This window comes from Hippichthys cyanospilos, chromosome 13 (assembly GCF_059441005.1).
Source record: "Hippichthys cyanospilos isolate Australia breed blue-spotted pipefish chromosome 13, RoL_Hcya_1.0, whole genome shotgun sequence".
Lineage (NCBI taxonomy): Eukaryota > Metazoa > Chordata > Actinopteri > Syngnathiformes > Syngnathidae > Hippichthys > Hippichthys cyanospilos.
Window position 1 is genome coordinate 141809 of NC_142381.1, and position 27852 is coordinate 169660.

Consider the following 27852-nt stretch of genomic DNA (forward strand, 5'->3'; position numbering starts at 1 on the left):
CACATGACTTTTGTAACCCCTTACTCAACACTGCTTTTCTACGACAGAGCGTTTTTCGCAGTGTTTTTGTTTTACAACACTAATCCTGATTTACTGCGGCGCCACGGTCAAAAAATCCATGAACGGCGCGTATGTTGTTTAGCAGCATGACATTTTGATTTGACCCACTGGTGTGGTTGAGATCAACGTCACCAATTGGACCGCATTCACCCCAACCCAATCCCTTCTCATTATTATAAAATTGAGCGCGACAGCGTTAAATGTCTACAGTGTGGGGGGGGGGGGGGAAACTCCACCCACGTTCTTATAAGCCGCGTAGTCATATGCGTACACACACACAAGGGTGTTCCACATTTATTTGTCATCATTTCAGTCATTCAAGAGTAAAACACATTCCCATCCGACGGGAAAGGAGACAAGCGCACCTCGCGCCGAAAAGGTTTTCTTCATTGTCTTCAAAGCAAAAACAAGCACCGTCTTCGGAGTGAGTGCGCGGAAAACCGACGGAGACACTGGACGCTTTTCTTCTATTTCCCAGACGCATCCATTAGAGAAAAAAAAACATTGTCTGAGGTGAACTTTACCGAAACACTTGTAAAAATATCTGAAGAAGCCCATTTTCTTCAAAGAAAACGGAAAGTGTACTAGCGAGCTGCCTGCCGTAGCTCCAAACAAAAGTTGAGCGTCACCTTTTTCAATGTGATGCTTGACGTTTTCGGGGGGCCCTCTGAGCTTCCTTTTGAAAAAGGTTTCATGCTTTTTTTTTTGTTGCTTTTTTTTCACTGCATGACGCTCAACACTTTGACGGCCACCGGAAGGGGGTGACATTTCAACAGTCCGTCGCACCAAAACCGTCCAAACGGGACGTTTCTTTTCCGGTTTGTCGAGCGTAGCTAAGATGGAAAAAGAAGGTCCCCGAGTTTGTTCTGCAAAATACTAGCGCGGTTTTTCTTCGCTCGGTCAGGCGTCGCCCGCTTCGCAGTCCGAGGAGGCGGAGCCGGTCTGACGCGAGACCCGGCGGGGGGCCAGCCGGGTCCGGATGTCCCGCTTCCTCTCGAAGTAGTCCACCAGCGCCGGCTCCGTCAACATGGAGGCCAGAACCTGCCGGAAGGTGACGGACCAATCGGCGTCGGCCGAGCCGCCCCGCCCGCCGCCGCCGCCGCCGCCTCGGGCCCCGTCGCCGTTGTTGAACTTCTTTCCGACTTCGCCGATGCGCAGCAGCAGGCTGGCCACGGTGGCCACGGCGTGGTAGAGCTGCTGCTCGTGTCCCTCTTCCTCGCCGAACATGTTGTACAAGGTCTTGCACAGCTCGATGAACTGCTCCTGCGACAAAAGGCCCGGGCGGGGCGCGCTTTACTCCACGAGGAGGCCTCGAATGAAGCGCGCCCGTCCCGCGGATCGCTACTCGTTCGAGAGGCGGCCGCGGCCGCCGCGCCGACCTGGTTCATTCGAGGGAGATCTTTGATGGATTCCTGCTTGGGCTCCTTCTCCTTGGCCCACATCTGCAGGTGGTACCTGTAGTCATCTGGGGGGTGGGGGTGGGGGGGGTCAAAGGTCACCAACGCCGCCGCCCTCCAATGGCACGGCGGAGGCGCAAACTTCACCTTTCTTCTCTTGGTTAACGCCGGACTCGGACAGGGTCTCGGTCTCGGTCTCGGTCTCGGTCTCCTCCCCTGCACATTCACCCGGTTGTCACCGCCGCCGGCGTTATTTTCATTGTCGCGGCGCCCGACAAACCTGCCGCGGCCTCCGGCTGGCCCGACGAGTCTCGGCGAGACGGCGGGGGAGCTTCTGCGGGAAGAGAAGGGAAAAGTAGCACCTCCGGGCTTTCCGTCGGCGAACCCGGCGGACGGGCCACCTTCGGCCGCGCGGTCGCCGAAGAAGTCGGCGGCCTCCGGAGCGGACTCGGCCTCCTCGGGGCGCAGAGCTGAGGCGCAAAACGCACGCGGGCGTGAAGCGCGGCCGGCGAGGGCCGGGCGGGCCGGCGGCGTTCCCGGGCGGCGTTACCGGGCGGCAGGTGGAGCTTGTAGAGCAGCTTGAGCTTGTCCGTCATGTCGCCGTGGTACGTCCCGCCTGCGGACCGGGGCGTTAGGGGGGCGGGGGAGGGCGGAGCCGGGGCGCCGGCGGCCCTCCCTCGCCCGCTCACTGAGCGCCGTGACAAACTCCTTGAAGTTGACCAGGCCGTCGGCGTCGGCGTCCAGCGTCCTGAAGAGGCGGGCGGCCAGGACGGGCGCGTGCTCGCCGCAGCGCCAGGCGGCCAGGGCGCCCGCCAGCCGCGAGAACTGACCGGCGTCGATGCGGTACTGCTCCAGGTAGGGCAGGCTGGGGTCGTGGCGCGCCGCCGGCGAGTCGCCGCAGCCCCAGTAGCGACCGCTCATGTGCTGCGCCTGGAAGGAGCGGCGGCCGTCACCGCCCGGCGACCGCTCGTGCGCTGCGCCCGGCGCCCACCTTAAAGAGACGGTAGAGCTCCTCCAGCTCCTCGATGCCGAAGGCCGACTCCGTCATCATGGCTCTCACCTGCGCGCGCCCGAAGCGCGGTCGCCGTTAGCCTCTTGGCGTTAGCCGGCCGGCCGGCCGGCCGTGGAGATGGCTCACCGCGCTCCGTTTGGCCGTGTCCTCCAGCGACTGGATGACCTTCAACCTCTGCTTGAACCTCATCTGCTCGATGACGTCGGAGCCAAGGCCGCCGAACTTCTGCTCGCACAGGCCGGCGCAGCTTAGCCAGCGGCCGCGCGCAATCTTGCCCTCGCTCACCATCTGAATTTATCGCCACGTCTGCCCGTTTCGCTTTTAAAACGGGGGAGGGAGGGGGCTGGCCGCGAATGGGTTCGCGCCTCGGGAGCTAACGGGGAGCCCGGCGCGTCTACTTGAGGGACACTTTTCCTTTTTGCTCCTGCAAGGTCTGCACCGGTTCGGGAGAAATTCGAGGCCGTAGCAGCGCAAAGTTACACCGGGAGAAGCCGACTAGCCTGTCTTCGTCATCGTCGTCGTCGTCGTCATCGTCGTCGTCGTCGTCGTCGTCGTCGTCATCGTCGTCAACAGCGCAATCTGACCTCGTAGGAGGACCTGATGAGGTCGAAGATGTCGATCTCGGGCGGCGGCTCCTCTCCGCCGGTAAGGAGGGCGTGCGGGTGGGGGACGGGCGGGGTGGCGATCTGCTTGTTCACAACGTGGTCCAGGTACCTTGGCGCGCAAACGCGCAGGGTGAGCGGCGGCCGGCGCCCCCGGCGCCCGACGGCACCCGCTACCTGCCCAAGACGGTCATGGCTTCGCCCTCGTCCGCGCAGGCCAACAAGGCGTCCATGTTGTCGTGGAGCACCGCCAGCGCCACCTGCGGGCGGGCGGCGGGTCAGCCCCCGAGCGAGCGAGCGAGCGGGCGGCGGCCGGCGGGGCGCACCTGAAATATGACTTTGATGCCCTCGTAGAAGAAGCAGTCGACCAGGAGCACCGCGCTGTCGAAGGGCATGACGGACAGGAAGAGGGTGAGGAACCACGACAGGCTGATGGTGGAGATGACGCCCAGGTCCCGCATGTGCTCGTACAACAGGGGCAGGAAGGCCCGGGTCAGGTCTTCAAACACCCCCTGGTCCACCAGGGCGCCTGCCGGCGAGGGCCCCGGGTACGCGGCGGCGGGTCAGGGCGAAGGCGCGGGACGGCTCGCGCCGCGAAGGGACGTACCCACGACCCGGGTGTTGTAGTAGTCGGGCAGCATGCGTTCGCAGAGCGCCACCAGCAGCCAGAAGGCCTCCTCCTCCGTGCAGTACAGCAGCAGCACCGACGTCACGATGTTCATGGCCTGCGAGGGCGGAAGGGCGGTCACGCCACGCCACGCCACGCCACGCCACGCCACGCCACGCCACCGCCGCCGCGCGGGCCCACCTGGCAGTAGCCGATGCCCGGGTTCCTGTGGGCGTAGGCGGTCAGCACGCGGCGAAGCGCGGCGATGCCCGTCTCGTTCTGGAAGGCCCGGTGCTCGGGCATGGAGCGGTGCAGGTCCCGCTCGATCTCCTCAGCCGCCAAAGTGCACAGGCCCGCCGCCCGCTCCACCAGGTCGGCGTAGTAGCCCGCGTGCGTCGACATCTGGTTCTGCGCTCCTGTCCCGACCCGCAAGCGGAAGGACCCAAAGGAAAGGCGGAGGATGAGCCGCCGCCGCCGCCGCCGCGGGGGCCGAAGAGGAGCCCGGGCCCACCTGAGAAGAGCAACCAGAGTTCCCCTCGGAGGCTCTCGGGAATGCCGGCCAGGACCAGTTCCCGGGTTCGGGGCGTCCGGTACATGCAGACCCCGCGGCCAAACTCCGCAAAGTGGATCTTCCACGCCTCTTCCTTCATCTTTTCCTTCATCTGACGCGGCCGAAAGACACGGGCCGTCAGGCGCCGCGCCTCCCGGCTCCACGTCGGCTCCCGTTCTTTCGCGAATGCGCGACCGGATCGTATTGCCGACTGGGTCGCGGGACCTCAAGCGCCAAGAACGGCCGAAGGCCGGATGGGATTCCGCCGCGTCGGTTCGGGCACCGGGGCGGCAAAAACGCAGAGTATATCCCGCAGAGTCGGCCAAAGGAATGAGGGGACGGGCGACTCCGCTCACCGCTTTGGGTCCCGGGTCCTCCGGCGCGTCTTTGCGGTAAAGCTGCAGAAGCCCTTGCGTGGCCGTGGGCACGTCAGGGTTGTAACGGCGCTGCCCCGAGGACGCCTGCCGGCGGGACAAAAATCACACGAGGTAAGCGAAGACTCTGCGGCGGGGGCGGCGGCGGGGACGGGCCGATTCAACGAGGTCACGTCGCCAGGCCGGGAACGGGGACAGGGAACCGGACAAAGACGCCGGAGCCGCCTTCAGAGCCAACCGGTGCGCAGAATGTTCCAAGCGTGACCTTGACGAGCGCCTGGATCCAATTCAAAGTGGTACCTTGGCGGCAGGTCGCCAAAGAACTCTTTGGTACCGCGACGTCGACGGTACCCGGACATTTCATGCTTTTGTCCATTACGTCTCCCATCCCGCATGTATTCCGTCCATCCGTTTTCTATCGCCGCTTATCCTCACGCGGGCGGGAGGCTTGCCGGCGCCTCTCCCCAACCGGGACGATCGCACCTAAGGACAATCGCGTGTCCGATACATCTGCCGAGCACGTTTTTGCAACGTGGGGGGAGAGAACCCACGCGGGCTCGGAATTGAACTCGGGTCCCTCAACTGCGGACGGGCTAACCGCTCCTCCGCCGCGCCACTTGTACGTATTCCTTTGTTGCGGTACACGGCCGCTCGTTGCTGCCGTTCGAGCCGGCTACGGGGGACAAATTCTTTTTGCCTTACGGAGACGGACTCTCGGAAGATGGCGTCCTTCGATCGGCGACGAGCCCAAGGACTCGAACGCTCCAGCCCCGGGCGGGCGGGCGGGCGGGTTCCTTCAAAGCCTTACCGTGGCGGCCGGGGAACCGGCGTCCCCCCAGGAGCCGTCGGGCGTCCTCTGCAGGAAGTCGGAGATCCGCTGGACCAGGAAGTCTCGGTCCTTGAGGTTGGCAAACAGGAAGTTCATTTTGCCCTTGGTGCTGATGGACACGGGACACGGCAGGACGCCGCTGCTGTCCGCCTTCTCCACGATGGATACCTGGGGGGCCGGCGGTAGCTTCAGAGCGATCGCCGGCGCGCCTCCTGGCAAGCGCGCACGCCGGCGGGCGGCCGGCCGGCTTCCCGCGGGACGGCCGCGCGGGGGTCGACTTTTGCATTTTTTTTCCCGAGGGCCGAGCGTCAGGGCGCCGGACGCCGGGCCGGCCTTAGCCAAACCGCGCGCGGGAAGGTCCGGCAAGCGGCGAGTACGCCAAAGGGAAATGGTGTCGGCCCGCGTCCGATTCCATCGGCCGTCGATATACAACGGTTGAGGAATTTTAAGGCGCGCGCGCCTTAGTTTTGGCCAATATTCGGCAGGGCTGAAAAGAAGCGTCCCAAACGCTGCGGCCCACGCGAATGCGGCCCCTCGCCCCTCCCCCCCAAAGATGCGGCCGAGCGCCAAGGGGTATTCGCCGGGCGCCACCCACCTCTCTGAGCGGGATGATGAGCCGGCACAGGTCCTCTTCCCGACTGCGGAAGCAGACGTAGTTGTCGGAGATGAAGAGCTGGCCCGCCACGTGCGTCTTGGCGAAGGGCGCCCACAGCGTGCAGTCCGTGTGCCCGTCCAGGCGCTCGTCCTGCGTCAGGCGGAAGGTGCTCCGGTAACGCTCGTTCTTGGCCCGCGCGTCCAGGTCCCTGCTCGCAAAGAAAAGAGGGCGCGGGGCGTGGGTCAGGAGGCCTCCCGCCCCGGGAAAAGCGGCCGCACCTTTTGAGGGCCGAGACGTTCTTGAGGCTCTTGCGGGCTTTGGGCGGCGAGCGGTCGGCGGCGAAGGCCCGGTTGTCCAGCAGCTGGCGCATGGCCATGTTGGCCAGCTGCTCCATCAGCTTGAAGGTGTCGTTGATGTTGAGGAACATGGAGAAGAAGTGCTCCTCCGCGCGAGTGGCGACGCGAACGCTCTCCGGGAACAACAGGGTGGCGTTCTTCTCCAGCTGGGTCACCTCCGCCCACGGCACCACCAGCGTCACTGCCGCGAACGACGGCGCCCGGACGTGAGAAGGCGGCGCCGGAGCCGAGTCCGGGGGCCGGCGCCGTACCTTCCTTGCCCAGCAGGAAGGAGTAGAAGCAGAGGTGATTGACCGACAGGTAGAGCCACCCCTGGCGCGGCACGCGACCTTTCCAGTAGCCGCACGAGTAGTAGTTGACCAGCTTCTCCTCCTCGGGCATGCCGAACAGCTTGCGCATCTTCAGCTCGGCCTCCCGGAACTTGCCGCAGTCCTCCTCGGGGCCCGCCCGCTTCTCCTCCGCGATCAGGCCCTGCCCGCCAAAGGCGCGCTCAGAGCCCCCGCTTCATTGGCGGCTCTGCGCTTTCTACCGCGGCCCGACCCGCGGCGGGCCGGAGGCCGCGTTTTCCCGGGGGCCGCTTTCGCCCGGGGGCCGCTTTTGCCCGGGGGCCGCGGCGACGGGCCATCGTCTCACAACTTTGCATTAGCCCCAAAGTCCGGAGAGCTTTTCTGCCGCGCGCGTGTTTTTTCCCGATCCTGGCCGAGCCTGACGCCGGCAGCAAAGCAAACTCAAAATCGAGTCCCTAACCCTCCCGCCGGACGCGAGCCGAGGTCCGAAGCGTCGGCGACCTACGGAAATCTTGCCCCTGACGAAGGTGGCCACGTCGCAGTCGTTGTCGAAGGCGGCGACGGTCTGCAGCAGGTTGGCCTCCAGCCAATCCCAGTGCTCGGTGATCTCCTTGCGCGAGGAACCTGCCGGACGCCGACCCGGGTCAAACGCCGGCGGGGCTCGGGGAGGCCCGCTCCGGACTCACCGCAGGCCACGTTCCAGAAGATCTGCGAGTCGCCCGTCTGGAGGAGGATCCTGTAGGGGGCCGCCCTGGCGCTGGAGTCCAGAACCACATCCAGAGTCCCCACAAGCAGACCTGCCGCCAAACAAAAAGACAGAGGGTTCCTTCTTTTTCTTCTTCGCGGCTAGTGGGGCGCAAGAAAACTGCCCGTCGGCACCGGCGTGGCGTGAAGCAATTTGCGCCAGCAAATCGTGTGGCCAATCCGCTGGAACCGACGGGTCCGAGTTATGGGCGCCGGCTGAGGAAACAAGGTGCTTTGCAGAACTTTTGGCGTGTTCAAGCCGCTAAGTGACAAGAGAACTAGTTGGCGCCTATCGGCAGCGCGACCGGGGCGCACGCGGGCACAACGCGGCCGATGACGTCAAGACGCCCAACGCAAGCGAACTGTCGCCGCCGCGTACGCTTTCAAAGTCCGCTCAAGCGGACGTGACTTGTCTTACTTTGCAAAAGAAGGTGAAGGAAGCGAGACGGACAAGAAAGGGAGGACGGAAGCGGACAGGAAGAAGAGCAGAATGAGAATGACGGACGGACGGACGGACGGACCGGAGAGCCCCCCTCCGCGGCCGTGTCCCCGCCGCCGCTGCAGGATGAAGAAGGGGTTGGCCCGCTCGGACACCCAGAGCGGGCCGGCCAGCAGAACCTCCTCCGGATGGATCCACATGTTCCTCCTCGGCGGCTCGTCGAGAAGAGCAGAAGGTCGATGACGCTGCTTCGCTAGTGTTGTTGTTGTGGTTTTTTCCCCCTAACGGTCCGCTGACTGCACATCACTTCCGGGTTGACGCGTAGGACGCGCCCTCGGCGTTTAGCGTCATCAAGTTAACTCGTTGACCGCCGGCGCGAATCCTACGGTCTTGACCGATTCAAATCAACATCTGCGTTTCTTACGCCGCTTTTATTCGAAGCTGCTAGATGTGTGTCAAGTTTGGGAGGATTCTCATTTCGAGGTTTCTAGACGACAACTTGTCACTCGACGTGTCCGCCGCACAGTTCGGGACCCGAGTTCAAACCTTCCTGCGTGGGCTTTGCGAGTGCGCGCGGGCTCCCTCCGGGTACTCCGTCTTACGGCAACCGGTTCAGTGTGGTCGAAGTCAGCTGAGATAGGCACCGGCTAGCCTGCGACCCGCGCGCGGGAAACGCCTCTAGAAATCGCATGGATGGAACGGTCACGGAACGAAGGCGTTTCGTGAATCGGTTTACAACACTCATCGGGTTACGCTTTTCTTTCCAAGTTTGACGCGAATAACTAATATTAGCTACACACATGGGAAGGACTGCCTCGGTCGTTTGAATTTGATTGTGGTCGTCTGTCGTAGGCTCGGTGAAGAGGCTGCCTGACGTTCGCCCCAATCACGTCGCACGGCAGGATCAGGTGACCCGGAGACATGGACAGCAGCATTTTAATGGCGACACACTACAAATGAACTAGAGTACATCAACTTTTCGTGTCATACACACCCCCGAGCGCACGTAGCCTGTTTTGTGTTTTTGCCAAGTCGTAAAACCATGGCCGTGTCACGTTGCTTTGTGCAAAGCGCATTTCAACGAAGAGCGCCTCCCGTCGCGTCGGCGGTCAAAAAGCAACACTTCCGCCGTGGAGACTAAATACGCGAAAGGCTGTCAACGCGGGATTATTACTTGCCGGGTCCGTTCCGCTAGAAGATACGTTTCTTATGCTAGCGATCCATAGAGCGTATGAATTCGGACGAGTGCTATTTCACGTCTTGATGCTCATCGGAAACGGGATGGACCCTTGCGAAGGCGAAGGCGGGCGCCGCGGCTCGAGCGCCGTGCCGCTCCGCGTCGGCCGGCAGAGCGGCGCTCCGACGTACGCTCCGGAGGCGCGGCCTCGCTGGCGGACCGATGGCAAAGTTTGCTTTGGCGCGCCAGTCGCATTCCCGCCGTGACGGACGGCACCGTCGCGGGCGGATGGGGCCCGCCGGGGAGACGGCCCTTAGGAAAGTTCTGCGGATCCGCTTCTTTGGTTGCGATCCGACGAAGGTGACGTCCGCCCATCGACATTCAGGCACTCTGGAAAGGGGCGCGTCGGTCTCGCCGACAAAAGAACACGCCGTTGGAAGAACCACGAGGGCGGCCGGGGAAAAATGGGAGGCGGAGCGCTCGTCGCCCCGTCAACGGCAAGCGAGGGGTCCGAGCGCGACGTGGGGAAGGCGGAACTCGCAGAGGAGTTCCGTTCTGGAGTCGCCTTCCCGCCGGCCGGATCCGGAGCGCGATCCGCTTCGTCGCAGTACTCGGCTCCAGTGTCTTTACATAGAATGTGTGTGTGTGTGTGTGTGTGTGTGCGTGCGTGCGTGCGTGCGTGCGTGTAGGGGTCGCTATAGCCACGGCCTTCAGGACTTGTCGTCGTAGAGGTCGAGTGGGGCCTGCGGTTCCGGCAGCTCCGTCCGCGGAGGAGGCGTCGACGTGAAAAAGTGACCGCCTGCACACACAAGCAAATTCCCATTGGCTCCTTTGTACTTGAAGTGACACGTTGACAACCTTCGTTGCCTTGCAAAAGGCAGTGCTGAGGATGTTCCCCAAAAACGTCCAAACTTTTACCTGAAGCAAATGAAATCGACATCTCGAAAAAGCCTCATCTTGAAAGCTTCGGCGCGCGGTAACGGTAACATCTCAGGTGACTTACTGGTGACGGCGATGGCGATGTCAGGGGGCGGAGCTTCCGGGCGGGGAGGGCTGAGCGGCTCCAAGCTGACGGCGGGGCGGCCGCTGCGCCGGCCGGCGGCCGCCCGGGGGCCGGCGGGCGCCCGGCCCCCGCCGGGACGCTCCGAGTCCGGGACCTCGGCGTCGGCGCAAGGGACGGCGCTCTGCGGGGGCGAACGGCGGCGGGCGGGTCAACGCGGGGGCGGCGCCAGGGCAGGCGGGCGCCCGGGGGACGCGGCGGGCGGGCGGGCGGGCGGGCGGGCGGGCGCGCTCACCGCGATGCCGAGAGCCTTGAGGATGTTGAGTTTGCACATGGGACACGTGCAGTGCTCGTTCAGCCAGGGATCCACGCACGCCTTGTGGAACACGTGCCTGGAAACGCACGGGATGGGGCAGGCGAAATGGCCCAACCCAAGGCCCGGCCTTTTTTTTGTTTTTGTTTTTTGTCGAGCCCACTTACTTGCAGGGAAGAATGCGGACCACCTCGTTGGGCCGGTACGCTTCGATGCAAACGGCGCAGTGGTTGTAGTCGGGATCCGTCTCCTGCACGAGGGCGCGCGCGGGGTCACGGCCCGGAAGCGGAGCGGCCGGCGCGGGGTCGGCGCGGCGCGGCTTCTACCTTATCTCCTTTCCTGACCGTCCTGGTGCTCAACTTGCCCACGGCCTTCTTGGCCGCGTCGCCCAGACGCCGCTGACGTCGCGGCCGCAGGAAAAAGGCCATTAAGCGCGTTAGCGGTAGCCGGCGGCCGGGCCCCGCGGGGCGCGGACACCTACGTGGCCGCGGTGCGGCGCGGCGCCGTAGCGGATCTTCTGGACGAAGTAGAAGACGAGCCACGCCGAGGAGATGATCATGAGGACGATAAAGGAGACCGACACGAAGACCAGCGAGCCCCGGTTGATGTTTTTGGCCGGCCGGCGCTGGCCCACCAGCACCGTCACCAGCACGCTCAGGTTCCTCTCCAGGTGGGCCAGGATGTCCCGGCCGTAAGCTTCCGTGATCATCACCGCCACCGTCTCGCCCGTACCTGCGGGCGGCGACGGCCGTGAGCGCGCGCCGAGCCCAGCCCGGCCGAGGGCGCTCACCTTCGTGGCCCATCTTGACCGTCCGGTTGGTGGAGTTGTTGTAGATGAGCACGGCCGAGGCGTTGAAGGCGGCCGCCTTGAGGATTTTCTCCTTGAAGGTGCAGTTCCCCCGCTGCAGCAGCGCCGCCCAACGGACGCCGCGGGGAGGCGTAGGGAAGCGCGTCTCGGGGTCGCAGCCCTGGCGGTCCGCCGCTGCGCAAAAAAGAGGCCGCTCGTGCTCCTTTGGGCTTTTGCGCCGCTCGCCGCGCGCATTGGCATCTGGACTTTTGGGCGGGATGATTCTCGGTCGCGGCTTCCCCGACCCCGACCCCAACGGTCCGATGCCGGCGGGCGGCTTCCTTTGCCTTTGGCGCGGCGCGCGTGCCTGCGTGCGTCGTTGCCCAGGGGCGCCGGCGCCACCGTGGGGCGCCACCGCGGGGCGCCCCCAGGGGCGCCGGCGCCACCGCGGGGCGCCCCCAGGGGCGCCGGCGCCACCGCGGGGCGCCCCCAGGGGCGCCGGCGCCACCGTGAGCTCTGATAGAACTGCGCCGTCAAAAATCCAGACCCGTTCCTCTCCTTGATCAAAAGCTTTTTACCTCCGTGGCGCGGCGCGGGCGTCACCACCAGCAGCGGGCGGGTGTCCACCTTGGGCGAGTTCTGTCCGTAAGTGCCGTCTTCGCTGCTCATGACGTGGACGGCGTGCCCCCGCGCGTCCATCACGCTGGCGTTGACCGTGGCGCTCACGTACTCCTCCGACGCCAGCGCGGCGCCGCCGCGATCGGGCCGGCCGGCCTTCGCCCGGAGCAGGAGCGGCGCCAGGACCAGGACCAGCACCGAGGGGACGCGGAGCCCGATCCGGCTGAGGCGCGCCATCATTCTGTCCTCATCCAAAGCTGCGGGCGGGCAAAAGGAAAGCGTTAAAACGCCGAGCGTCGGTGGACGGGCGAGCGTCCGTCCGCGGATCGACGGCCGGACTTGAAACGATCTTCCTGCCACATCAGCCATGAGAGCAGACGTTTCCTATTGCGGAAAACAAGCCCCGAGACCTCTGCGTCCCCCGCGCGACGTCTTTCCCCTTTCCTGCCCTTCGCGTGTCTCCCCGTCCGTCCTATCGAGGTCGCCTCTTCCTCGGGGTGTCCATCGCGTCCAGTCCGCCATCGTGACGTCATCGCGCTACAAGCCGCGCAACCGTCGCATGCATTTAAGGTGCCCGTGCGCGACTCGCCTCTTTGTAGAAGCGCGTGCACGCGGACACGCAGGCGGCCTTCCGATCTCCTTCCCGGTGTCTTTCGGGAGGCGTCCCGGCCGCCGGACTTCCGGCTGGACGGCTTCGGGGTTCTGGCCCGCTCGCTCGCTCGCTCGCTCGCTCGCTCGCTCGCTCGACCTCGCCGTTGTTCTCGCTCGCGCGGGCCCCCTCGAGCTTTTTTGGCCTTGTTTTGGTTCCGCTCGGGATCGCGCGCTGCGGAAGCTCCACCAGCTCGGCTGTGGCGCAGCGCGCATGCGCACACGCTCTGGCCCGCACACCGGACGCGCGTGACGTTTGCCAGTTTCGTCTTTCACTGCCGAGACGGTCATCAACTATCGCGAGAGCTGAAAAACACGCTCATTTGAAATCGGGGGACAAAAAAGCAAAACTACATGGAAAAAATTAATTGCTCTCCAAAGACCAAAGTTGTTTTGTGTGCACGTGGCAAATAAATGTGGATTCTTGAATCTTGCGGCAGACAACGAGAGCGGGTGGCAAAACGGCACGTTCAATAAAGTGCCAAACGGCGCCATGAATCGGCACGATTGAACGGGAAGGAAATTTTAATGGGGGGAGAGGGCGTCGAGTCAACGTGGGCGTAATCAAAGGTTTAGGGGCACCGCACGCAGTTCTTGGGGCGCGCCCCGACCCGCATCAGAATCCGCAACTCAGACGCGCCGTAGTTCCTCCCGTCCGCAAGGTGTCGCTGCTGGCACGCGGGAGGCCGGATTTCGGGCATCCGCGAGGCCGTGGCACGACTCGCGCGGGCTCCGCCGGCGCGATGCTGTCCCGACTGAAGGCCAAGGTGGGCTCGGTCCTGCTGCCGGGAGACGAGTTCTGCTTCGATACGGCGGCCGCCGCCGACACCATCTCGCTGGCGGGCCCCTCCAAGGCGGACAAGGTGGTTTGCGGGCCCGGGCTGCGGCGCAGCGGCGACCGCCTGCTGGTGTACAGAAGCGGACTCCTGCGACACAAAGAGCCCAACATGTTCTGGATGGACTCCCAGCACAAGAGGGTGACGAACATTAACGGCTCTCTTAATCGCTCTCTTAATCGCTCTAGTCTCTCGCGTCCGAATGTCGCCGGCGCGAGTCGCATCGGTGACGTCACTGAGGCGACAGCCAACATGTCGGTGAGGCGCCTCGGTGACGTCATCCCGGCCAGCCGAGGAGAAGAATCAAATGCACCGGTTTGGCGTTCCGCGCTTGTGTTTGCGGCTTTTGTCTCCTCCAACACAGGAAGTGGACTTGCGCGCGCCTTTTCGCGCGGGAGACCCCGTCCAAAATAAAAAGCGATTGAAATGACTTATGTCGACGAGCTCTGCGTTTACGTGACCATTTCAACAACAGGTTTTCGCTTAGACTTTCGAGCTGTTGCGCTGAGCTCACTCGAACCTCGTTTCTGCGCCTGCGGATAAAGTTAAAGGAAAGAAAAAGTTCCGAGGTCCGTTTCCGCTCGCGGCGGACGGAGCAAAGCGCGCAGGAAGCTGAGCGCGCGTCCGCGTGTGCCCGCATTCAGTACGTTCCGGCCAAGGGAGAGACGGTCATCGGCATCGTGACGTCCAAGTCCGGCGACGTCTTCAAGGTGGATGTGGGCGGAAGCGAGCAGGCGTCGTTGTCCTACTTGGCCTTCGAAGGGGCCACCAAGAGGAACCGTCCCAACGTCCAGGTGCGTCCGAGCGGAAGGCCGCGCACGAGCAACGTCCGCAAGCTGCGGGGGACTCGGGGCGGATGACGCCCCCCCCTCTGCGCGCCGCAGGTCGGCGACTTGCTGTTCGCGCAATTGGTGGTGGCCAACAAGGACATGGAGGCCGAGCTGGTGTGCGTGGACGGCGCGGGACGGGCCAACGGGATGGGCGTGTTCGGAGCGGGCGGTCTGCTCTTCGGGGTCTCGCTGGGCCTGGTCAGGCGGTACGCCACGCCTCCCCATTTGAAAGCGTTCCTCCGACCCGTCCCTTGTTAAAAGTCACGGGCGAGCGCCGGCGCGGGAGGGGGGCCAAATTGCGAGGAGGTATTGTGCTTTTCCGTCCCAGGCTGCTGGCCCCCCAGAGCGCCTTGCGGGCGGAGCTGGAGCAGCTGTTCCCGTGCGAGATGGCGGTGGGTATGAACGGGCGGCTGTGGGTCAAGTCGTCGGACGTGCGGCGCACGCTGCTCATCGCCAACCTGCTGGAGAGCTGCGAGAACATGACGCCGGCGCAGAGGCGTCAGCTCTTGGGCAAGCTGGCCCAGGGGCCGCTCTAGAGACGCCCGCCGTCCTTTGCCGGGAAAAGGGCGCAGATGTTCTCCTTGCGCGGACAGGTGAACGCTAAGGCGGGATCCGCGCGCGTGCGCAAATATCAGCCATAATGTGGCCGGCAAAGGTTTTTCTTTTTCTACCTTCCCTTTGGTGGCGTCGTTACCGTTTTTTTGTTTGTTTTTACCAAATTCCAAAGTGCTATTTTTCATGTTCAAAAGAGAGATCACGCAAAAGATTCCTGGGCGCGTTTCTCCGGCCGGCAAAGGTTTTTCTTTTTCTACCTTCCCTTTGGCGGGTACGACACCCGATCCAAATTCTGGCTTGGCCGAGTTCTGAATCCAAAACGGATTTCGGCTTTTCTCGTCCGCGTCACCTTTTTGATAAAACGCTCAAGTGGGAACGGTGGCAAGCATCTTACTTGGAAATGTTCGCTTTGCTCGGAAAGGCGCATGGCGCCGCCGATTGGCAAAGTCACCATTTTGCTTGGAAAGGCACATGGCGCCGCCGATTGGCAAAGTCACCATTTCAGATGCGATGACCATTTCAGTCAATAAACATTTAATCTCAGAGTTAAGAAAAATATATCTTTTTTGACAACGTTTTGTCTTATTTTTCCCAACATTGAGTCTACAGTAGTTTTGCGCCTTTGGTGCAGCAGCTAAGCATTGCGGGTAGCGCGGCCCCTACGGCGAGCGGACGACACGCCGGATCGCACGCCGGCGGGCGCGCCTTTACATTCGGGAGGCGGTGAGCCGGGGCCGTCACGCGACGTGCTTCTGGATCCCCGGCGTGAACTCCTTGGCGTCGGGGTTGAGGACGCTCTGCGGGTTGCTCTGCGCGCCCGCGAGGAAAAACTCACGTCAGGCTCGCCGGCTATCTGTCCAACTGATTTTTTTTTGGGGACTTGAGAGCGCAAAGTGGAGCTCGGAGCGCTTCGCAGCGACGAGGCACTCATCCCGCAAAAAAAATCTGTCGGCTAGCAAAAGACCCTTCCAAAAAGAGGCTTCAAGCTGCTTAACGGCAAACAAAAAAGGCCCGCTATCTTTATTCAAACAGAAATAAGCGTCTGCCGCGCGCTCGAACCCTCGTCCGTTTCACAGCGGGAGTCGGGCGACGCGAAGGGCGGAGAATCCCCGAATTAGTGCCGTAGCGACGAGTCGCGGCTCAAGCTTGGGCTGTAGTGGATTGCCAAGCACTCCGGCGCGGTTGGCCACGTGGCCTTAGCGTTAGCATGAAGCTAGCGGGGAAACTGCGTGAAGCCTCTTTCGGGGAAGCGGGCAAGGCGGAAAAAAACCCAAAAGCGGCCGCGGCCTCACCGCCGTCCAGTCCGTCCTCTGGCCGCGAGCGTCCGGCAGGTCTCTGGCCGGTACGAACCACTCCGACTCCTCCTCCTCATCCAGCATCTCCTGGAAGCAGCGCTCCATGAAGTCTTCCTCCCACAGCTCCTCCTCCACCTGCGCCACATCGGCAGGCGCTTAGCGGCCGGCGGGGAGGGCCCGGCGGGGAGGGCCCGGCGGCGGGACGCCTCACCTGCCGGTCGAACTCCTCCTCGTGCTCCATCCACATGTACTCGGCGAAGGGGTCCGAATCGGCGGGGTCGCTCGGGGCCACGCGGTCGCCCGTCGCCGCCTGACTTAGCCCGGGGTCTTTCATGCCGTCGCTCCTGACTGGCGATACGGGGAGCTCAGCTTCTCCCCTTGGCGAGCAACCGCTGCGGACCCAACCGCTTTTCATCACTTCTTCCATTTGCTAGTTTTACCCCTCTTGAAACGATTCCACTCTTAACGATGCCAGTTACCTTGCGGGCGCGCGCGAGAGGAACGAGCCCCGCCGACTTACGGCTCAGATGTGCCCGGTTCCAATACAAAGCGTTGGAATCCGGCGCTCGAACCGAGCCACTTTTTGTCAGCCGTTTTGAAAAGGGTGTCGCCCGGAAGCGGAGGTGTGACTTGAGTTCCTTGTGTTGGAAGGGGAAGCGCCAAGAAAGCGGTTGGAAAGCGCCGGAGGCCGGATGCCCCTTGCACGACAAGGTTGCCCGCGGGCGTCTGGAATCCCACCTGGCACGAGCAGCTCCCTCCCAACCGGTGGTGTAGTGGGGATTTTTTTAAAGTGGGTGTACGCGATTGTGTATATACGTACAGAACATCAATCATAGGCCACAACACCAGTTGAAGTAAGGTTAAGTTGCATGTTTTCCTACCCCAAAATAATCACAGGCCAGCGTTATTAAGCGTAACTCGAACCGAAATCAAAATTGAACGCGGCGTCGGGAGAAGTGGCCGGACGGCGTACCCCCGCGTACCGCGCCCACTACCTACCCCCTGCTCCCAACACCTGCGCAGAACTTCATTCCAACAAGTTGGAAAGTGGCCACAATGGCAATTTTTCTTGTCCGACAGTGAAGGCTGCTTCAACTTCGTCTGCTTCAACTTCGTCTGCTTCAATTTAGACCTTCTTTTCTTCGGTGATTCGTTTGCTTGATTTTCCGTCATCCTATCGATTTGAGTTTAATTCTCAGTTGCCTCCGACCGACGTTCGGCGATGACGCAATTAGCAAAATGGCTGACCGAGAGCGGATACATTCAAACGTCCTTTTCGTTTTGTTTTTTTCATCTCCGCACCGCTGACGTTTCCGGAAAAAAAAAGTAAGAACCAATAATCGAGTGTTTTGAACGGGGCTGAGCACGCGAGTCTCGGCTCGCCTGCAGGAGTGCGAGGCCGTCAAACGAATCGGTTGTGAAGGAGAACGGGCTGCAAAGCTGCTGCCGGCGAACAATCGAAAACGAGCGACCGACATCACCGTCAATGTGAGGTGAAACGTAACTTGTTAGCGCTAAAAGAAAAAAAAGTGATCGTTGGCGTGCACTTACCACAAAAAAATCGATTGTTATTTCGGTCTCTCTATAGCGTCGCGTTCAAGATCGTAATGGCCGCCAGGCTCCAGTTTGTTTACCAGCCGACGTCACGCGCGGCTCGCCCGGGATTGGCCAAAATCGCGACGGGCCCTCGCGTACCATCCGGCCAAGGAAAACGACAGTCGCCTCGAGCCGATGCGTCGAAAATCGTCCGCGCTTTTCGTCGAAAGCCCCGGTGGCCAGTGAACATATCTGACACGTTTGCGCCGCCCGGATCGAAAGAGGGAACGCGGCTTTCTTGTTTCGTTTTGCGCTTCGGGGAGGGCGGAAAGACGTCACTGGCGAGGAGAGGACTTCTCGCGAGAGCCGAGTCCCATCTTCGCTTCGGCACAATCGGCGGCTCGCGACGACACAAAGACGGGGTAGGAAGACTCGGCGTTTACGTTTCACACTGAATACTCAAAACACCCAGCTGTACTTTATGTTCTCGTCTTGCTTTTCTCCAAGCTTATTCACGCCGCTAGCGTTAGCTTTGGTGGCTAACGGGCGTTTTCCCACCAGCTCATGCTAACGTTAGCTCTGACGACGAAACATTCACCCCCCCCCCTCCTATTTCTTTGGCACTATCGTGCATTTAAGCTCCGACGCGACTGCTTGTTCGCACGTGGAAGCGAAGACATATTAAGCGTGACGGCCGAGTACTTGGTGCGAACCGGCGCGTTAGCTTAACACGCCTCCGCTTAGCGTTAGCGTGTCTGCTAGCGAACGTTTAGCGCAGCGGCGTCGTCTCCTCCAGCGCTCGAGCATGTCGGCCGACTGCTTGTAGCGGATCCATCCAGCGCGGTCGGACCAATCGATCTTTCGTCCCGAGCGATTATCGACGACGAAGATGTTCTTGCTTAAGCGAAGCGGTTCTCTGGCCACATGACTCTCCTTGCCCCACTTTGAGCGTCCCGCTGCCTGGTTTCTGCAGAGGACGCGCCGTATTGCCGTCGTCGTCCTCACGCCTCCCGCCCATGCTTTGCGTAGGACGGCTGCGAATGTTTTACCGGTCTCGGTGGACGAAGACCACAATGTCTGCTTGTCCTTAACTGTCTTTCAGGATTCCGCTTGCCTCTTTGCTCCAGACTTGACTTTGCATCGAACGCCTCTTGAACTCGCTTTCTTCGTCTCGTCTTTCGGCTGCCTTCGATGGACGGCGCGCCCAAAGGCTTCGCGGCGGGGCGGGCTCACCTGGCCGCCGCCGCCGCCGATTCCTTGAGCTTCGGTCTGAACGAGCAGCGGGCCATGCGACAGATGGGAGGCGGCGCCGGCCTGGTGGGGGTGGGCGGCGGTACGTCCGACCAAGAGGGCGGCTCCCATATGCCCCGCGGCGGCGGCGGCGCCGGCCTTCTTGGGGGCCCCATGAAACTTTTCGCCAGCTTGGGGCTGACGCCCTCCGATTTGGACGTTCTGGCTCAGATTCCGGAGGAGGACATCAGCGTGGAGACGCTGCCGCAAATCCTCCTGCAGCTCAAGAAGCGCAAGGCGGCCCAAGGACACGGCTGGGACGACGGGGGCCGGATGGGCGCCCCCTCTTTCGCCCAGGGATCGGGCTCCTCGGACTTCGGCTTCGGTCGCGGCTTGAATTTCGGCGGCGGAGAGAGGTCGTACGGCGAGCTTTCGCACCGCGACTCCTACGGCGGGCTGCAGGGGCCGTCGCTGTCGCAGCCCGCCTTGTCGCAGCGCAGGAAGGGCTCCCCGTCCATGGGAAAGGTCCAAGACTTCTTGGGAGCCCCGCCGCCCCGCTTCCCCCACGTCTGCTCTCTTTGTGACTTTGATGTGCATTCCAGCATGGTGAGTAAAGCCACGCCTCCCGCCATCTTTTCATCGCGCGGGAGAGCCTCGCCGCCCCTCCTCCGTTTGGCCTTCCCGCCATCAAGGACGCGTTTCCTTTCTGATCTCGCGCATCTGACGATCGAAGGCACTTTGGACGAGCGCGCCGCGCGTGCCGACGGGCGGAAACGTTATGGCGTGGGCGCCGCGCTCGCACGAGCTCATTTTGCGTACGTGTGCGTGCGTAGGAGTGGAACCAACACACGAGCGGACTTCGACATGCCGAGAACAGGCGTGTGCTCCTTAATATGTGAGTCTCGCGCACGCGCGTAGGATCGGTCGCGTCGGCCTGCCGTTCATCTCCTTGTCGTCACCTTGCAGGTACCCCGAGTGGGATCCCAGCGGGGCGCCCGGCAGAAGGTGAGGACTGCCGACCGTGCGGCGACCTGAGAAGCGGCCCGCATTTTGAAACCTGTCTGCGTAACAACAAACGGCGACAAAATGATTGGTTGCGCCGGAGCGTTTGGGCAAAGCGCCGAGCGCAACACTAAGGCCGGGGGCCGACGGTGTCCCGTTTGTAGAGAGCGTTGGTTTGAGCAAACGTGGACATGATGGGCTTCGGCCGAAGATGCGCAATAAGCCATCGTCGGGAGCGCCGCCCGTCGGCGTTTGCTACTTCCACTTCCAAAAAGTTGTTCCGACGCAACAACATCTTGGTGTGTTTCAGCGGCATCATGGAGTCCACCAACCTGGCCGCGGGTCTGCTGGGACCGGCCCCCTCGGTGCCCGGCCTGCCGCCCAGGATGCAGTCCGCCTGGGGTGAGTCGCGCGGCGCCGCGCGGCACACGACGGCGCCCAACCTTCCCGCAAATTTGCGCGCGCCAGGGTCGGCGCCGGGCTTGGGTCAGGCCGCGTCCAGGCAGAAGTCCTCGGAACCGGACGTGGTCAGTGTCTTTGCATTGAGAACTTTTTTTAGAAGCGGCGGGTGAAAACGCGTCCCCCCTTCGCCCGCAGTTGGGGAGCAGGGTGGTGGTGGTGAAATACGACAGGAAGCCGCTCAGCAACAAGACTTTGTTCTCCTTCGCCGAACCTTTCGGTCGTCTGCAGGAGCACCTGGTGCTCAAGACCAAGGTAGCTTTTCAAATTAGCCTCGGCGACCGGCGCCACTCGCGCGCCATCCCCGACGTGAGCGTCGCCGTCGGGTGTCGGCAGGCCTTCCTGGAGATGGAGACGCACGAGGAAGCCCTGGACATGGTCAACTACTACCAGAAGAACCCCACCACGCTCTACGGGAAACCCATCACCTTCTACCTGTCCAGGAGGCTGATCGTCATCCAGGTGACGCCCGCCGGCAAAAGCCGCGCTCCGCCCCCTGTCCCAAAGTCTTGACGCGCAACCCCGGCAGAAGGAAGACCGGGCGTCGGAGCGTCCGTCCTGGGACGTCCCGCGCCGCAGCAGCCAGGTGGTCTTCTTCTCCAACCTCCCCAGAGAAGATGAGAAGAAGAAGGAGCTGCTGACCGTGGCCGCCCGCTTTGGAGTGGTGGAGAAGCATCTCTTCTTGACCGACCAGGTGCCGCGCTCTGTACCCCGGGGCGCCCGTTCCCCGCGTTCCACGTCCTATCCGCTGTCCCTCTTTCCATCGCTCGTTTCGATCTCGCCCTGGGGCTCTGCGGCGTACCCTTTTCGGCAAAAAAATACGTCCTTCGGCGATAGTTTCAGACAGGTGGCCAATGGAAGGATTGGGAGAGCGCGGGAGGTGCTGCGAGATTTACGCCGGTATTTGAAAATGAAAAGAAGAGCAGTTTTATTCAAGACCGACGTTCGTGTCTTCTCTAGGGATCGAGAAATCTCTGCTGTCTTACCGAGCCGTACCGAGTCGTCCCGTCTTTGAAATGAGCGCCGCCGCTCAGTCCTCCCGCCGGGCTTTTCAGAGTCCCGCTCCGGCCGCTCAATTCCTTTGAGCGGGACGCGCGTAGCCTTGTCGTCTCGCCGTCCGCGCTGATGTCGTCGTCTTTGCCAGGCCTTCGTCCAGTTGGGAAGCCCGGACGACGCCGAGATGATGGTCAAGTACCACACGGTCAATCCGCTCACGATCAAAGGGCGGGTCGTCCGCCTCAACATCTGCACCAAGTACAAGACCCTCAAGTGAGTCCGCTTAGCCCTCGAGGACGCGGCGCCGCCTCACCGCCGCCTTCTTCATCGCCAGCATCAGCCGCAAGCCCAAGGATGTGGCCGGAGGGGGCAATTGGAAGGCCGGAACCAAGAGAAGGCAGTCCCGGTCCCGGTCCCGGTCGCCTTCCGGTAGCCCGGACGAGGAGAACGGCGCCAAATCCGCTTCGGAGGGCGAGGCCGACGACGAGGCGGAGGCGGCCGGAGTGGTGGAGGCCGAAGACGAGGAGCGCCTGAGTGCCGACGAGGAAAAGTCCGGCGGGGCGCCAGCAGAGGGGGAGCCGCCGGAGGCGGCGAAGGACGCCCTCGCCAGAAAGGTGACGGCGGAAAAAGGCCCCGTGCGGAGGGTCGTTAGAAAAGACGACGTCTTCACAGGCCGCCGACGAACACGGGGAGGCCGCCGACGAACACGGGGAGGCCGCCGCCAAGGAGAGCTCCGTCGTCGATGACGCCGCCGCCAAGGCCGACGTCGCGGAGGAGGCGGCTGCGTCCCCGGCCGCCGAGCGGGGGGAGGAGCCGGAGGAGCGGCCAGCCCCAGCGGAATGCGGCGCGGGGCAGGCGCCGCAGGAGGTACGTTCCGCCGCGCCGTGCCGATTTAGTGCCAAAGGCGCGGAGGTGGGCGGGGCCCTTAGCGGCGCGCAGAAACCTTTGCTCCCTTTTGGAGATATTCAAGTCTCCAGAGGGTCAGGGCCAAATTTGAAAGTTCCGTGACATTGTACGAGACGGCGACGCGGACCCCCCCCCCCCCCCGTGTCGATGGGGGTTTTGCCGCAGGACAAGCGGATGATTCTCGCGGTCCCTTCAATCGAGGTCTCGCCAGCGGCGGCCGGGCTTCTGATGAGCTCCTCGTGTGCTCAGGAAGAAGACTTCATGGAGAACATGGAGGACTTTGTGACGCTGGACGAGCTCCCGGAGGAGGACGAGAAAGAGGCCGCCAACGAAGGGCGGTCCGACGACATCGGTAAGCCGTCGCGCCGGCGTCTGCGCGGCCGACGATCGGGCGACGGCCGCGCTCAGTCTTTGGTCTTTTCCGCAGACACGTCCAGAAAGGGGGTAGGTATGGGTGCCCCTCGCGGCCGCCGCCCCGGCGTCAGGGAATGACGCCCTTCCTCCCCTCGCCAGGGGTTGCGGGTGGTCAACATTCTGGGCTTCAGGCGAGGCTACAAATACCTGGATGAACTGCTGAGTTTGGCTGCGCCCTTTGGGAAGGTGGTCAAGCATCTGGTGCTGGACTGGAGGCCCGAGGTAGAACGGTCGCGGGCCGACGCCGGCCCGCGCCGCCGGGAATAACGCCCTCGCCGTCCTGTCAGGCGTTCTTGCAGTTTGCCTCAGAAGAAGAGGCGCGGGCCATGGTTCGTTTCTACAACGGGAACGTGGTGCCGTCGGTGTGCGGGCGCCCGGTGAAGGTCAACCACTCGCTCAACTACCCCACCATCCAGGTGAGCGGCGGCCGCGCCGACTGCTCGGCCTTTAGCTGAGCGCCCCGGGCCTCGCCGGCGTTGCAGTGCGGCGCCAGCAAGGTGGTGTACGTGGGCCAGCTGCCCAGCGGCAAGTACGAGGACGAGGACATCCTCAAGTTGGCGGAGCCCTTCGGCAAAGTCAAAAAGTACTTCCTGAACCCCATCAAGAGGGAGGTGCGCGGCCGGCCGCCCCGCGCTTGCCGGACGGCGCCCTCCCCGGCGTTGACCCTCCTTTTGCCCGCAGTGTTTCCTGGAGATGGAAGAGGCGGAGGCGGCCGACGAGATGGCCCAAGCGTACAAAACCAAACAGGCCAAGCTGAACGGAAAACGCCTTCTCATCTACGTCAGCAGAAAGTACACGCAGCTCAAATACGGGTGAGCCCCTCCTCCTCGCGCTCGGGCCCGCCGGCGTCTTACTTTTACTTTTGCGCCGCTCTCGGGAGCAGGCACAGCTGCCCCAGTCCCGCCAAGAGGGGGCTGAGCAGCTCGTTCCCAAAGTCCTCCAAATCTTCTGAAGAACCTCCAGCCAAGAAAATGAAAGAAGAGGGTGCCAAGAAACCCGAGGAAGAGGAACCCAAAGAAGAGCCCAAAGCCCCGGAGGAAGGCGGGCGGCGGAAAGCCCTGGGCGCCCAACCCGAGGGGGAGCTCCAAGAGGAACGGGAGGGACCTCCGGAAGAAGGGGAGCCGCTCAAACCTCGGGGCGAAGACGGAAGCGGAGGAAAGACGGAAGCGCGGATCCCCGACGCGCCGGACGGCCAGGAAGTGAGTGGCGCTCGCTCTATTCGCTTTCCGTGCCGGCGGGCGGTCCGCTCCATCCTTCGCTTCGTTTCGCAGCCGACAAAGGAGGAGGAGGTGGCGTCGGCCGAGCGGAGCAAGGATGACGTCCCTCCGCGCCGCCAGACTAAATGCGCGTCTTTGCCGCTGCCGCCGTTTGACCCCGACGCGGTTATCGGTGAGCCGTCCGGCTCCGGCGGGCCGCCCGCGCCCAAAGTTTGAGCCGTACTCTGCGCAGGTGTGGAGCACATCAAGATGGGTTACTACTGCCGCGTCTGTCTTCTCTTCTACTCCAACGAGGACATGGCCAAGAAGACGCACTGCAGCAGCCGGGCGCACTACGACAAGCTGCAGGTGAGGCTGCGCCCGCCCGAGCCGGCCGCGGGGGAGCGTCGCGCTCATGGCCTCCCGCGCCTGCAGAAATATCTGGAGAAGGAGCGAAGCAAGGCGGAGAAGCAGCGAGCCGAGAAGACCGGCGCGTGACCTCCGGCGCCGGCGCTCACGCCCCCCCCGGTTAGATGCCGACGTCCCCCGTAGACGAGCGGCCCGCGCTCCGCCCGGCCCGTTGGCGGCGTGGCGGGGCTTAAGTTTGCGCGTTTGAACAAATAAAAATGTTTTACACACTTCCGTTCGGGGCCATTTATTGGCTGGCTGTGAAAGAAGGCCCTCAAGAAATATGGCATCTCGCCGCCGTAGAAGATCGGGGGCGCGGCCGACCGGCGGGAAGCTTGGTCCCAAAAAAGCCGGGGGAGAAGGTCGGCGCGGATGGAGTCCCCGGGGGTCCTCGGGCGAGATGGCCAGCGGACAAGCTTAGCGCCGCTCATCTACGGCTATCGTCTGCCGCTTATTAAACGTTCTTTCTTCATGAAGTTTCACCGTAGCTGTCCACCAACTGTACCTTCATGCCAATCCGGTGGAAGTTGAATTAACTTTAAAAGGTTTGCACACGATACACGTGTTCACTTTTGGAGTCGAAAGCATTGATTTTTTTTTAATTTTTATTACCCCCATCCCCGAAAAAAAAACCTCGATGGCGTTTACCGCATGGTAACACGGTTTAGAGTCGCCGCTTATCTTGCGCTGCGTAATTGCACATTGTATGTTTTTTGTTGGCCTTGTTTCTCTGCATTACGCACAAGCGCTTTTGTTTCATTCAGGTGGGGTGTGTTATATATTGTCATGTGTTTTCCGCTGGTGCGTGGGGCAAAGCAAAAACAATAAAACTAAACTTAGGACGGGGAACGTCGAGTCATTTGAACCATTGGGCCACCCGTATGGAGAGGAATCCGAATGCAGGAGTCACGTGAGCGGCCACCGAAGAACGAGAGATCCTCAGTCGCGGTTCGGTCCTCGTCAAGTCGTTCGACGACCTCCGTCACAGTCGCGATTGAGATTCTCGGGGTCTGACGTAGTGAAGTTAGCGTCGGTAGCTTAGCAGGCTAACAGTAATTGAGCTCAAAGGCGATACAAGTACCGCGTAGCCGAATTGCCGAGAGCGCTCGCTCGGCGTCGCGGACCGGAATGTCGAGCGCTCAGCCGAGCGAAGGGCGTCGGGAAACGTCCGCTCAATGCAAACGAAGACGAAAACCGGAAAGCGAAGCTCGACGGGAGCCGACGTCTTCGCCGACGCGACGGGGTGAGCCTCGTTGTTCGTTTAGCGGCCCCGCCCGGGCGGTCGGGAGGAGCGCGGGCTTTTCCGCCCGGATAAAAGCGCCAAGCGACCGGCGCTAAACGCAAGCGCGCAAAAAGGTTCACTTTCGAGCGAGGGAGGGAGGGCCGGCCGGCCGGCAACGGCGAGCCGAGCCGGCAGGTGGCGCTCACACACTTGTCGGGATGACTTCGCTTCGCTTCGGATGGTTAACTGTGCACCCTTTCAATCGCTCCCTTGCGAGCCATTCGTTTGAAGAAGCCGCCAATGATTTTCGCGGCTTTTTTCCTTTCGAAGTGTCAAGCGAGGGCTTGCAAACTTGTCTTCAAAGACTTGGAGCTACCGAAGCATCGGCACCGTTTTAAACGCGCGACAATATCTATCGGTTACTAGCAAATATTGCGCGTGCCGATCGAGCCATTTCTATTACCGACTTATTATTTCACTTTTTTAAAATTTCTTCATCGACGATCGATATCTTGGACGAGGTTGCGCGTTTGTTTGGGCTTAGCAAGGTTGCAAGCCTCTGTACCGGAAATACCAATCAATCAATGAATGTAAATGTGTGTTTTTTTTTCAAGTATTGAATGCAATAAGAGCCGAGGTAGCGAGGATGTGATTAGTTTGCTGAGGCAATTCCAGAAATACTCTCATTTATTTGCTTGCGGATAGACTTTCTGTCTATGTCAAGTCAAACCGATTGGAAATGTGTTTGCAACACACGTAGCATATTTTGAAATCGGAGGCGGGCGGAAACCGACGGGAACACAACGGGAAAACAACTTGCAAGTTTGCCATTTCAGCCTGAAACTTGACGTCATATGTAGCATTTGGCGCTCCACATAAAAGGATAACCCAAAGTGGCTAAAAAAATGCTAATCCTTATCACAATGAGACTTCACATGGCTCGCACTATTTGAGAAGGACCGTCCTAGGCGTCCTTTCAAAATCTGCTTCGGGCTCCGGCGTCGGCCTTTCGTCCCCTCGGGGTCTCACGCGGGGCGGGGCGGGCCGCGCGTTTGCCCGTCCTTCACGGCCGCGCTACGCTTCCATCCGCTTTGCGGCGCGACGCGGGACCCCGCCGCTCACTAGGGGAGCCGAGGACCCTTCGCCTCCGAGGGCAAAATGAAAAGGCCGTCCATACTTTGATGCCCGTTCAGGCCCCCCGCCCCCCTTTCGTCGTCGCGGCCCGGACGCAGGCGAAGCCGCGGCCCGGACGCAGGCGAAGCCGCGGCCCGGACGCAGGCGAAGCCGCGGCCCGGACGCAGGCGAAGCCGCGGCCCGGACGCAGGCGAAGCCGCGGCCCGGCCGCCCGCCGCGTGCTTAACGCGCCTTTGGCTTCCCTCCCGCCCGCTCCGGCGGCAAAGAGCACGTCCGCGGGCGTAAATCTTTCATGGCTGTTTTGTCGTACTTGTTTATCGGAGCGGTCCGTTGAAATATTCATGGCGCATTTTGTCTTCGCCGGCTCAAACAAACACTCGGCTTCTCGGCGCCATCAATGATTCACGTCGGGCCCGTCGATGCCGCCCGGCCCCGGTTCCGGCCGATCCGCGCCGGTCTCCTCGGGGAAGCCCCCGGTCGGAGAGGCCCCCGGTCGGAGAGGCCCCCGGTCGGAGAGGCCCCCGGTCGCAGAAGCCTCCGGTCGGAGCGCGCGCGTTACTTTGGAAAAGCGGACAAAAGAACTTTTTGCTTGTTTTTTTCATCCGTGCCGTCAACCGGCGGGCGGCGCGCTCGGCCCGGTCGACGAGGCGGCGGACTCGTGGCTGCGGCCTTGCTTCTTGGAGATTTCTTGCACGCGATCAAATTCTTGTTCTCTTCACTTCCCCGAGCGGCGGGCTCCGTTCCGAAAAGCGCTAAACGGCTAATAATGGAGCGCGGAATGTCAAGGGGTGCAGAAAACACCAAACTTTCCAACATCTGGGAAGTTTCCTGTGAGAGTCCGCAAGAAAGGCCTTTTGTTGCGTGCACGTGCGCGTCGGCCTCAAACGTGAGCCAAAGTGCTCCCGGGACGACGCCTCCTCCGCTTCTTCTTCCTCCTCCTCTTCTTCTTCTTCCCCTCCCTCCCAAACGTCAAAGTCCCCCGCGTGTTCTCGCCCGGGAAGCGGCGCCCGGACGTGCGTCATTTGAAAGGCGCGCCCATTCCGCGCCGCCTTCTTCTTCCAGTCTCGTCAAATGGACGGCATGGTAAAAGCGCTCCAACGGAGCGAGCGCCGCGATAGCCTCGGCCCCCCCGGACGCACGCGCTCTTGCCCGTCGCTACTTTTTTCACTCGTGCGAAGGATTCCACTTTTCCGACCGGCCGGAACGGGCCCCGTCAAAAATGGCCGGTCGGCGTCCGAGGCGAGAGCCGGCCAACGCGCCGTCGGTTCCCGCGAGAGACGGAGCGCCTCGGGAGGCGGCCCCGGCCTCGGGAGGCGGCCCCGGCCTCGGGAGGCGGCCCCGGCCACGGGAGGCGGCCCCGGCCTCGGGAGGGAGGCGTTCTGGGGGGACGCTAAGCTAGCTTTTTAGCCTTTAGCCCACAGGTACGCTCACTCGTATT

At 62.3% G+C, this 27852-nt stretch overlaps 5 protein-coding genes across 14 annotated transcripts; 2 read left to right on the forward strand and 3 right to left on the reverse strand.

Moving 5' to 3' along the window:
• Positions 1-338: 338 nt before the first annotated feature.
• tbc1d9b (TBC1 domain family member 9b) lies at positions 339-8635 on the reverse strand. Its single transcript, XM_088430631.1, has 23 exons — positions 7935-8635; positions 7356-7466; positions 7175-7293; positions 6634-6853; positions 6305-6563; positions 6027-6234; positions 5411-5599; positions 4585-4689; positions 4190-4340; positions 3880-4094; positions 3679-3796; positions 3398-3600; positions 3249-3331; positions 3054-3183; positions 2596-2694; positions 2449-2517; positions 2147-2387; positions 2008-2073; positions 1859-1927; positions 1738-1791; positions 1605-1673; positions 1440-1525; positions 339-1323 (listed from the first exon to the last, which is right to left on the reverse strand). Exons 1-23 carry the CDS (start codon positions 8050-8052, stop codon positions 961-963), a joined length of 3345 nt encoding a protein of 1114 aa, XP_088286757.1. The 5' UTR covers positions 8053-8635; the 3' UTR covers positions 339-960.
• A 137-nt stretch (positions 8636-8772) lies between these two features.
• Positions 8773-12650, reverse strand: rnf130 (ring finger protein 130). The gene is made up of 9 exons (XM_088430637.1): positions 12337-12650; positions 11708-12004; positions 11133-11324; positions 10824-11074; positions 10669-10740; positions 10510-10592; positions 10325-10421; positions 10033-10213; positions 8773-9828 (listed from the first exon to the last, which is right to left on the reverse strand). Exons 2-9 carry the CDS (start codon positions 11985-11987, stop codon positions 9740-9742), a joined length of 1245 nt encoding a protein of 414 aa, XP_088286763.1. The 5' UTR covers positions 11988-12004; positions 12337-12650; the 3' UTR covers positions 8773-9739.
• Positions 12651-12902: 252 nt separating this feature from the next.
• Positions 12903-17755, reverse strand: LOC148413300 (polyadenylate-binding protein-interacting protein 2-like). 9 transcript variants are annotated; one of them, XM_088430641.1, is made up of 5 exons: positions 17463-17750; positions 16391-16549; positions 16123-16303; positions 15909-16046; positions 12903-15425 (listed from the first exon to the last, which is right to left on the reverse strand). In XM_088430641.1, the coding sequence occupies exons 3-5, from the start codon at positions 16243-16245 to the stop codon at positions 15354-15356; spliced, it is 333 nt and encodes a 110-aa protein (XP_088286767.1). In that variant the 5' UTR covers positions 16246-16303; positions 16391-16549; positions 17463-17750; the 3' UTR covers positions 12903-15353. The 9 variants fall into 9 exon arrangements, with proteins under 9 accessions (XP_088286767.1, XP_088286773.1, XP_088286771.1 ...); XM_088430647.1 differs by lacking the exon at positions 17463-17750 and having other exon boundaries at positions 12903-13321; positions 15328-15425; positions 16391-17455; XM_088430645.1 differs by lacking the exon at positions 17463-17750 and having other exon boundaries at positions 12903-14530; positions 15328-15425; positions 16391-17455.
• On the forward strand, positions 13060-16304 carry exosc3 (exosome component 3). The gene is made up of 4 exons (XM_088430638.1): positions 13060-13372; positions 13876-14025; positions 14116-14267; positions 14390-16304. Exons 1-4 carry the CDS (start codon positions 13139-13141, stop codon positions 14595-14597), a joined length of 744 nt encoding a protein of 247 aa, XP_088286764.1. The 5' UTR covers positions 13060-13138; the 3' UTR covers positions 14598-16304.
• Positions 17589-24292, forward strand: matr3l1.2 (matrin 3-like 1.2). Of its 2 annotated transcripts, none has more exons than XM_088430632.1 (22): positions 17589-17869; positions 18550-19283; positions 19511-19572; positions 19644-19682; positions 19990-20081; positions 20148-20206; positions 20277-20393; positions 20475-20600; positions 20668-20832; positions 21283-21407; positions 21469-21748; positions 21807-22001; positions 22290-22392; positions 22468-22484; positions 22554-22676; positions 22742-22870; positions 22937-23065; positions 23136-23266; positions 23335-23653; positions 23726-23843; positions 23904-24019; positions 24086-24292. In XM_088430632.1, exons 2-22 carry the CDS (start codon positions 18639-18641, stop codon positions 24146-24148), a joined length of 3153 nt encoding a protein of 1050 aa, XP_088286758.1. In that variant the 5' UTR covers positions 17589-17869; positions 18550-18638; the 3' UTR covers positions 24149-24292. The 2 variants fall into 2 exon arrangements, with proteins under 2 accessions (XP_088286758.1, XP_088286759.1); XM_088430633.1 differs by having other exon boundaries at positions 17600-17869; positions 23338-23653.
• Positions 24293-27852: the final 3560 nt, after the last annotated feature.

Coding starts and splice junctions, on each gene's coding strand:
- LOC148413300 (XM_088430646.1), bottom strand. CDS start 16,245: ATGAAAGACCCCGGGCTAAGTCAGGCGGCGACGGGCGACCGCGTGGCC. Junction 16,047..16,122: donor AGGAGGAGTTCGACCGGCAG/GTGAGGCGTCCC, acceptor GATGTGGCGCAG/GTGGAGGAGGAGCTGTGGGA. Junction 15,426..15,908: donor AGAGGACGGACTGGACGGCG/GTGAGGCCGCGG, acceptor GCGGGCGCGCAG/AGCAACCCGCAGAGCGTCCT.
- tbc1d9b (XM_088430631.1), bottom strand. CDS start 8,052: ATGTGGATCCATCCGGAGGAGGTTCTGCTGGCCGGCCCGCTCTGGGTG. Junction 7,294..7,355: donor CTTCTGGAACGTGGCCTGCG/GTGAGTCCGGAG, acceptor GGCGTCCGGCAG/GTTCCTCGCGCAAGGAGATC. Junction 4,095..4,189: donor ACTCTGGTTGCTCTTCTCAG/GTGGGCCCGGGC, acceptor GGGTCGGGACAG/GAGCGCAGAACCAGATGTCG.
- exosc3 (XM_088430638.1), top strand. CDS start 13,139: ATGCTGTCCCGACTGAAGGCCAAGGTGGGCTCGGTCCTGCTGCCGGGA. Junction 13,373..13,875: donor TGGACTCCCAGCACAAGAGG/GTGACGAACATT, acceptor GCCCGCATTCAG/TACGTTCCGGCCAAGGGAGA. Junction 14,268..14,389: donor TCGCTGGGCCTGGTCAGGCG/GTACGCCACGCC, acceptor TTTCCGTCCCAG/GCTGCTGGCCCCCCAGAGCG.
- rnf130 (XM_088430637.1), bottom strand. CDS start 11,987: ATGATGGCGCGCCTCAGCCGGATCGGGCTCCGCGTCCCCTCGGTGCTG. Junction 11,325..11,707: donor GCCCGCGCCGCGCCACGGAG/GTAAAAAGCTTT, acceptor TTTTTTGCGCAG/CGGCGGACCGCCAGGGCTGC. Junction 11,075..11,132: donor GGTCAAGATGGGCCACGAAG/GTGAGCGCCCTC, acceptor CGCCGCCCGCAG/GTACGGGCGAGACGGTGGCG.
- matr3l1.2 (XM_088430632.1), top strand. CDS start 18,639: ATGGACGGCGCGCCCAAAGGCTTCGCGGCGGGGCGGGCTCACCTGGCC. Junction 22,002..22,289: donor CGGGGCAGGCGCCGCAGGAG/GTACGTTCCGCC, acceptor TCGTGTGCTCAG/GAAGAAGACTTCATGGAGAA. Junction 23,267..23,334: donor TACACGCAGCTCAAATACGG/GTGAGCCCCTCC, acceptor CGCTCTCGGGAG/CAGGCACAGCTGCCCCAGTC.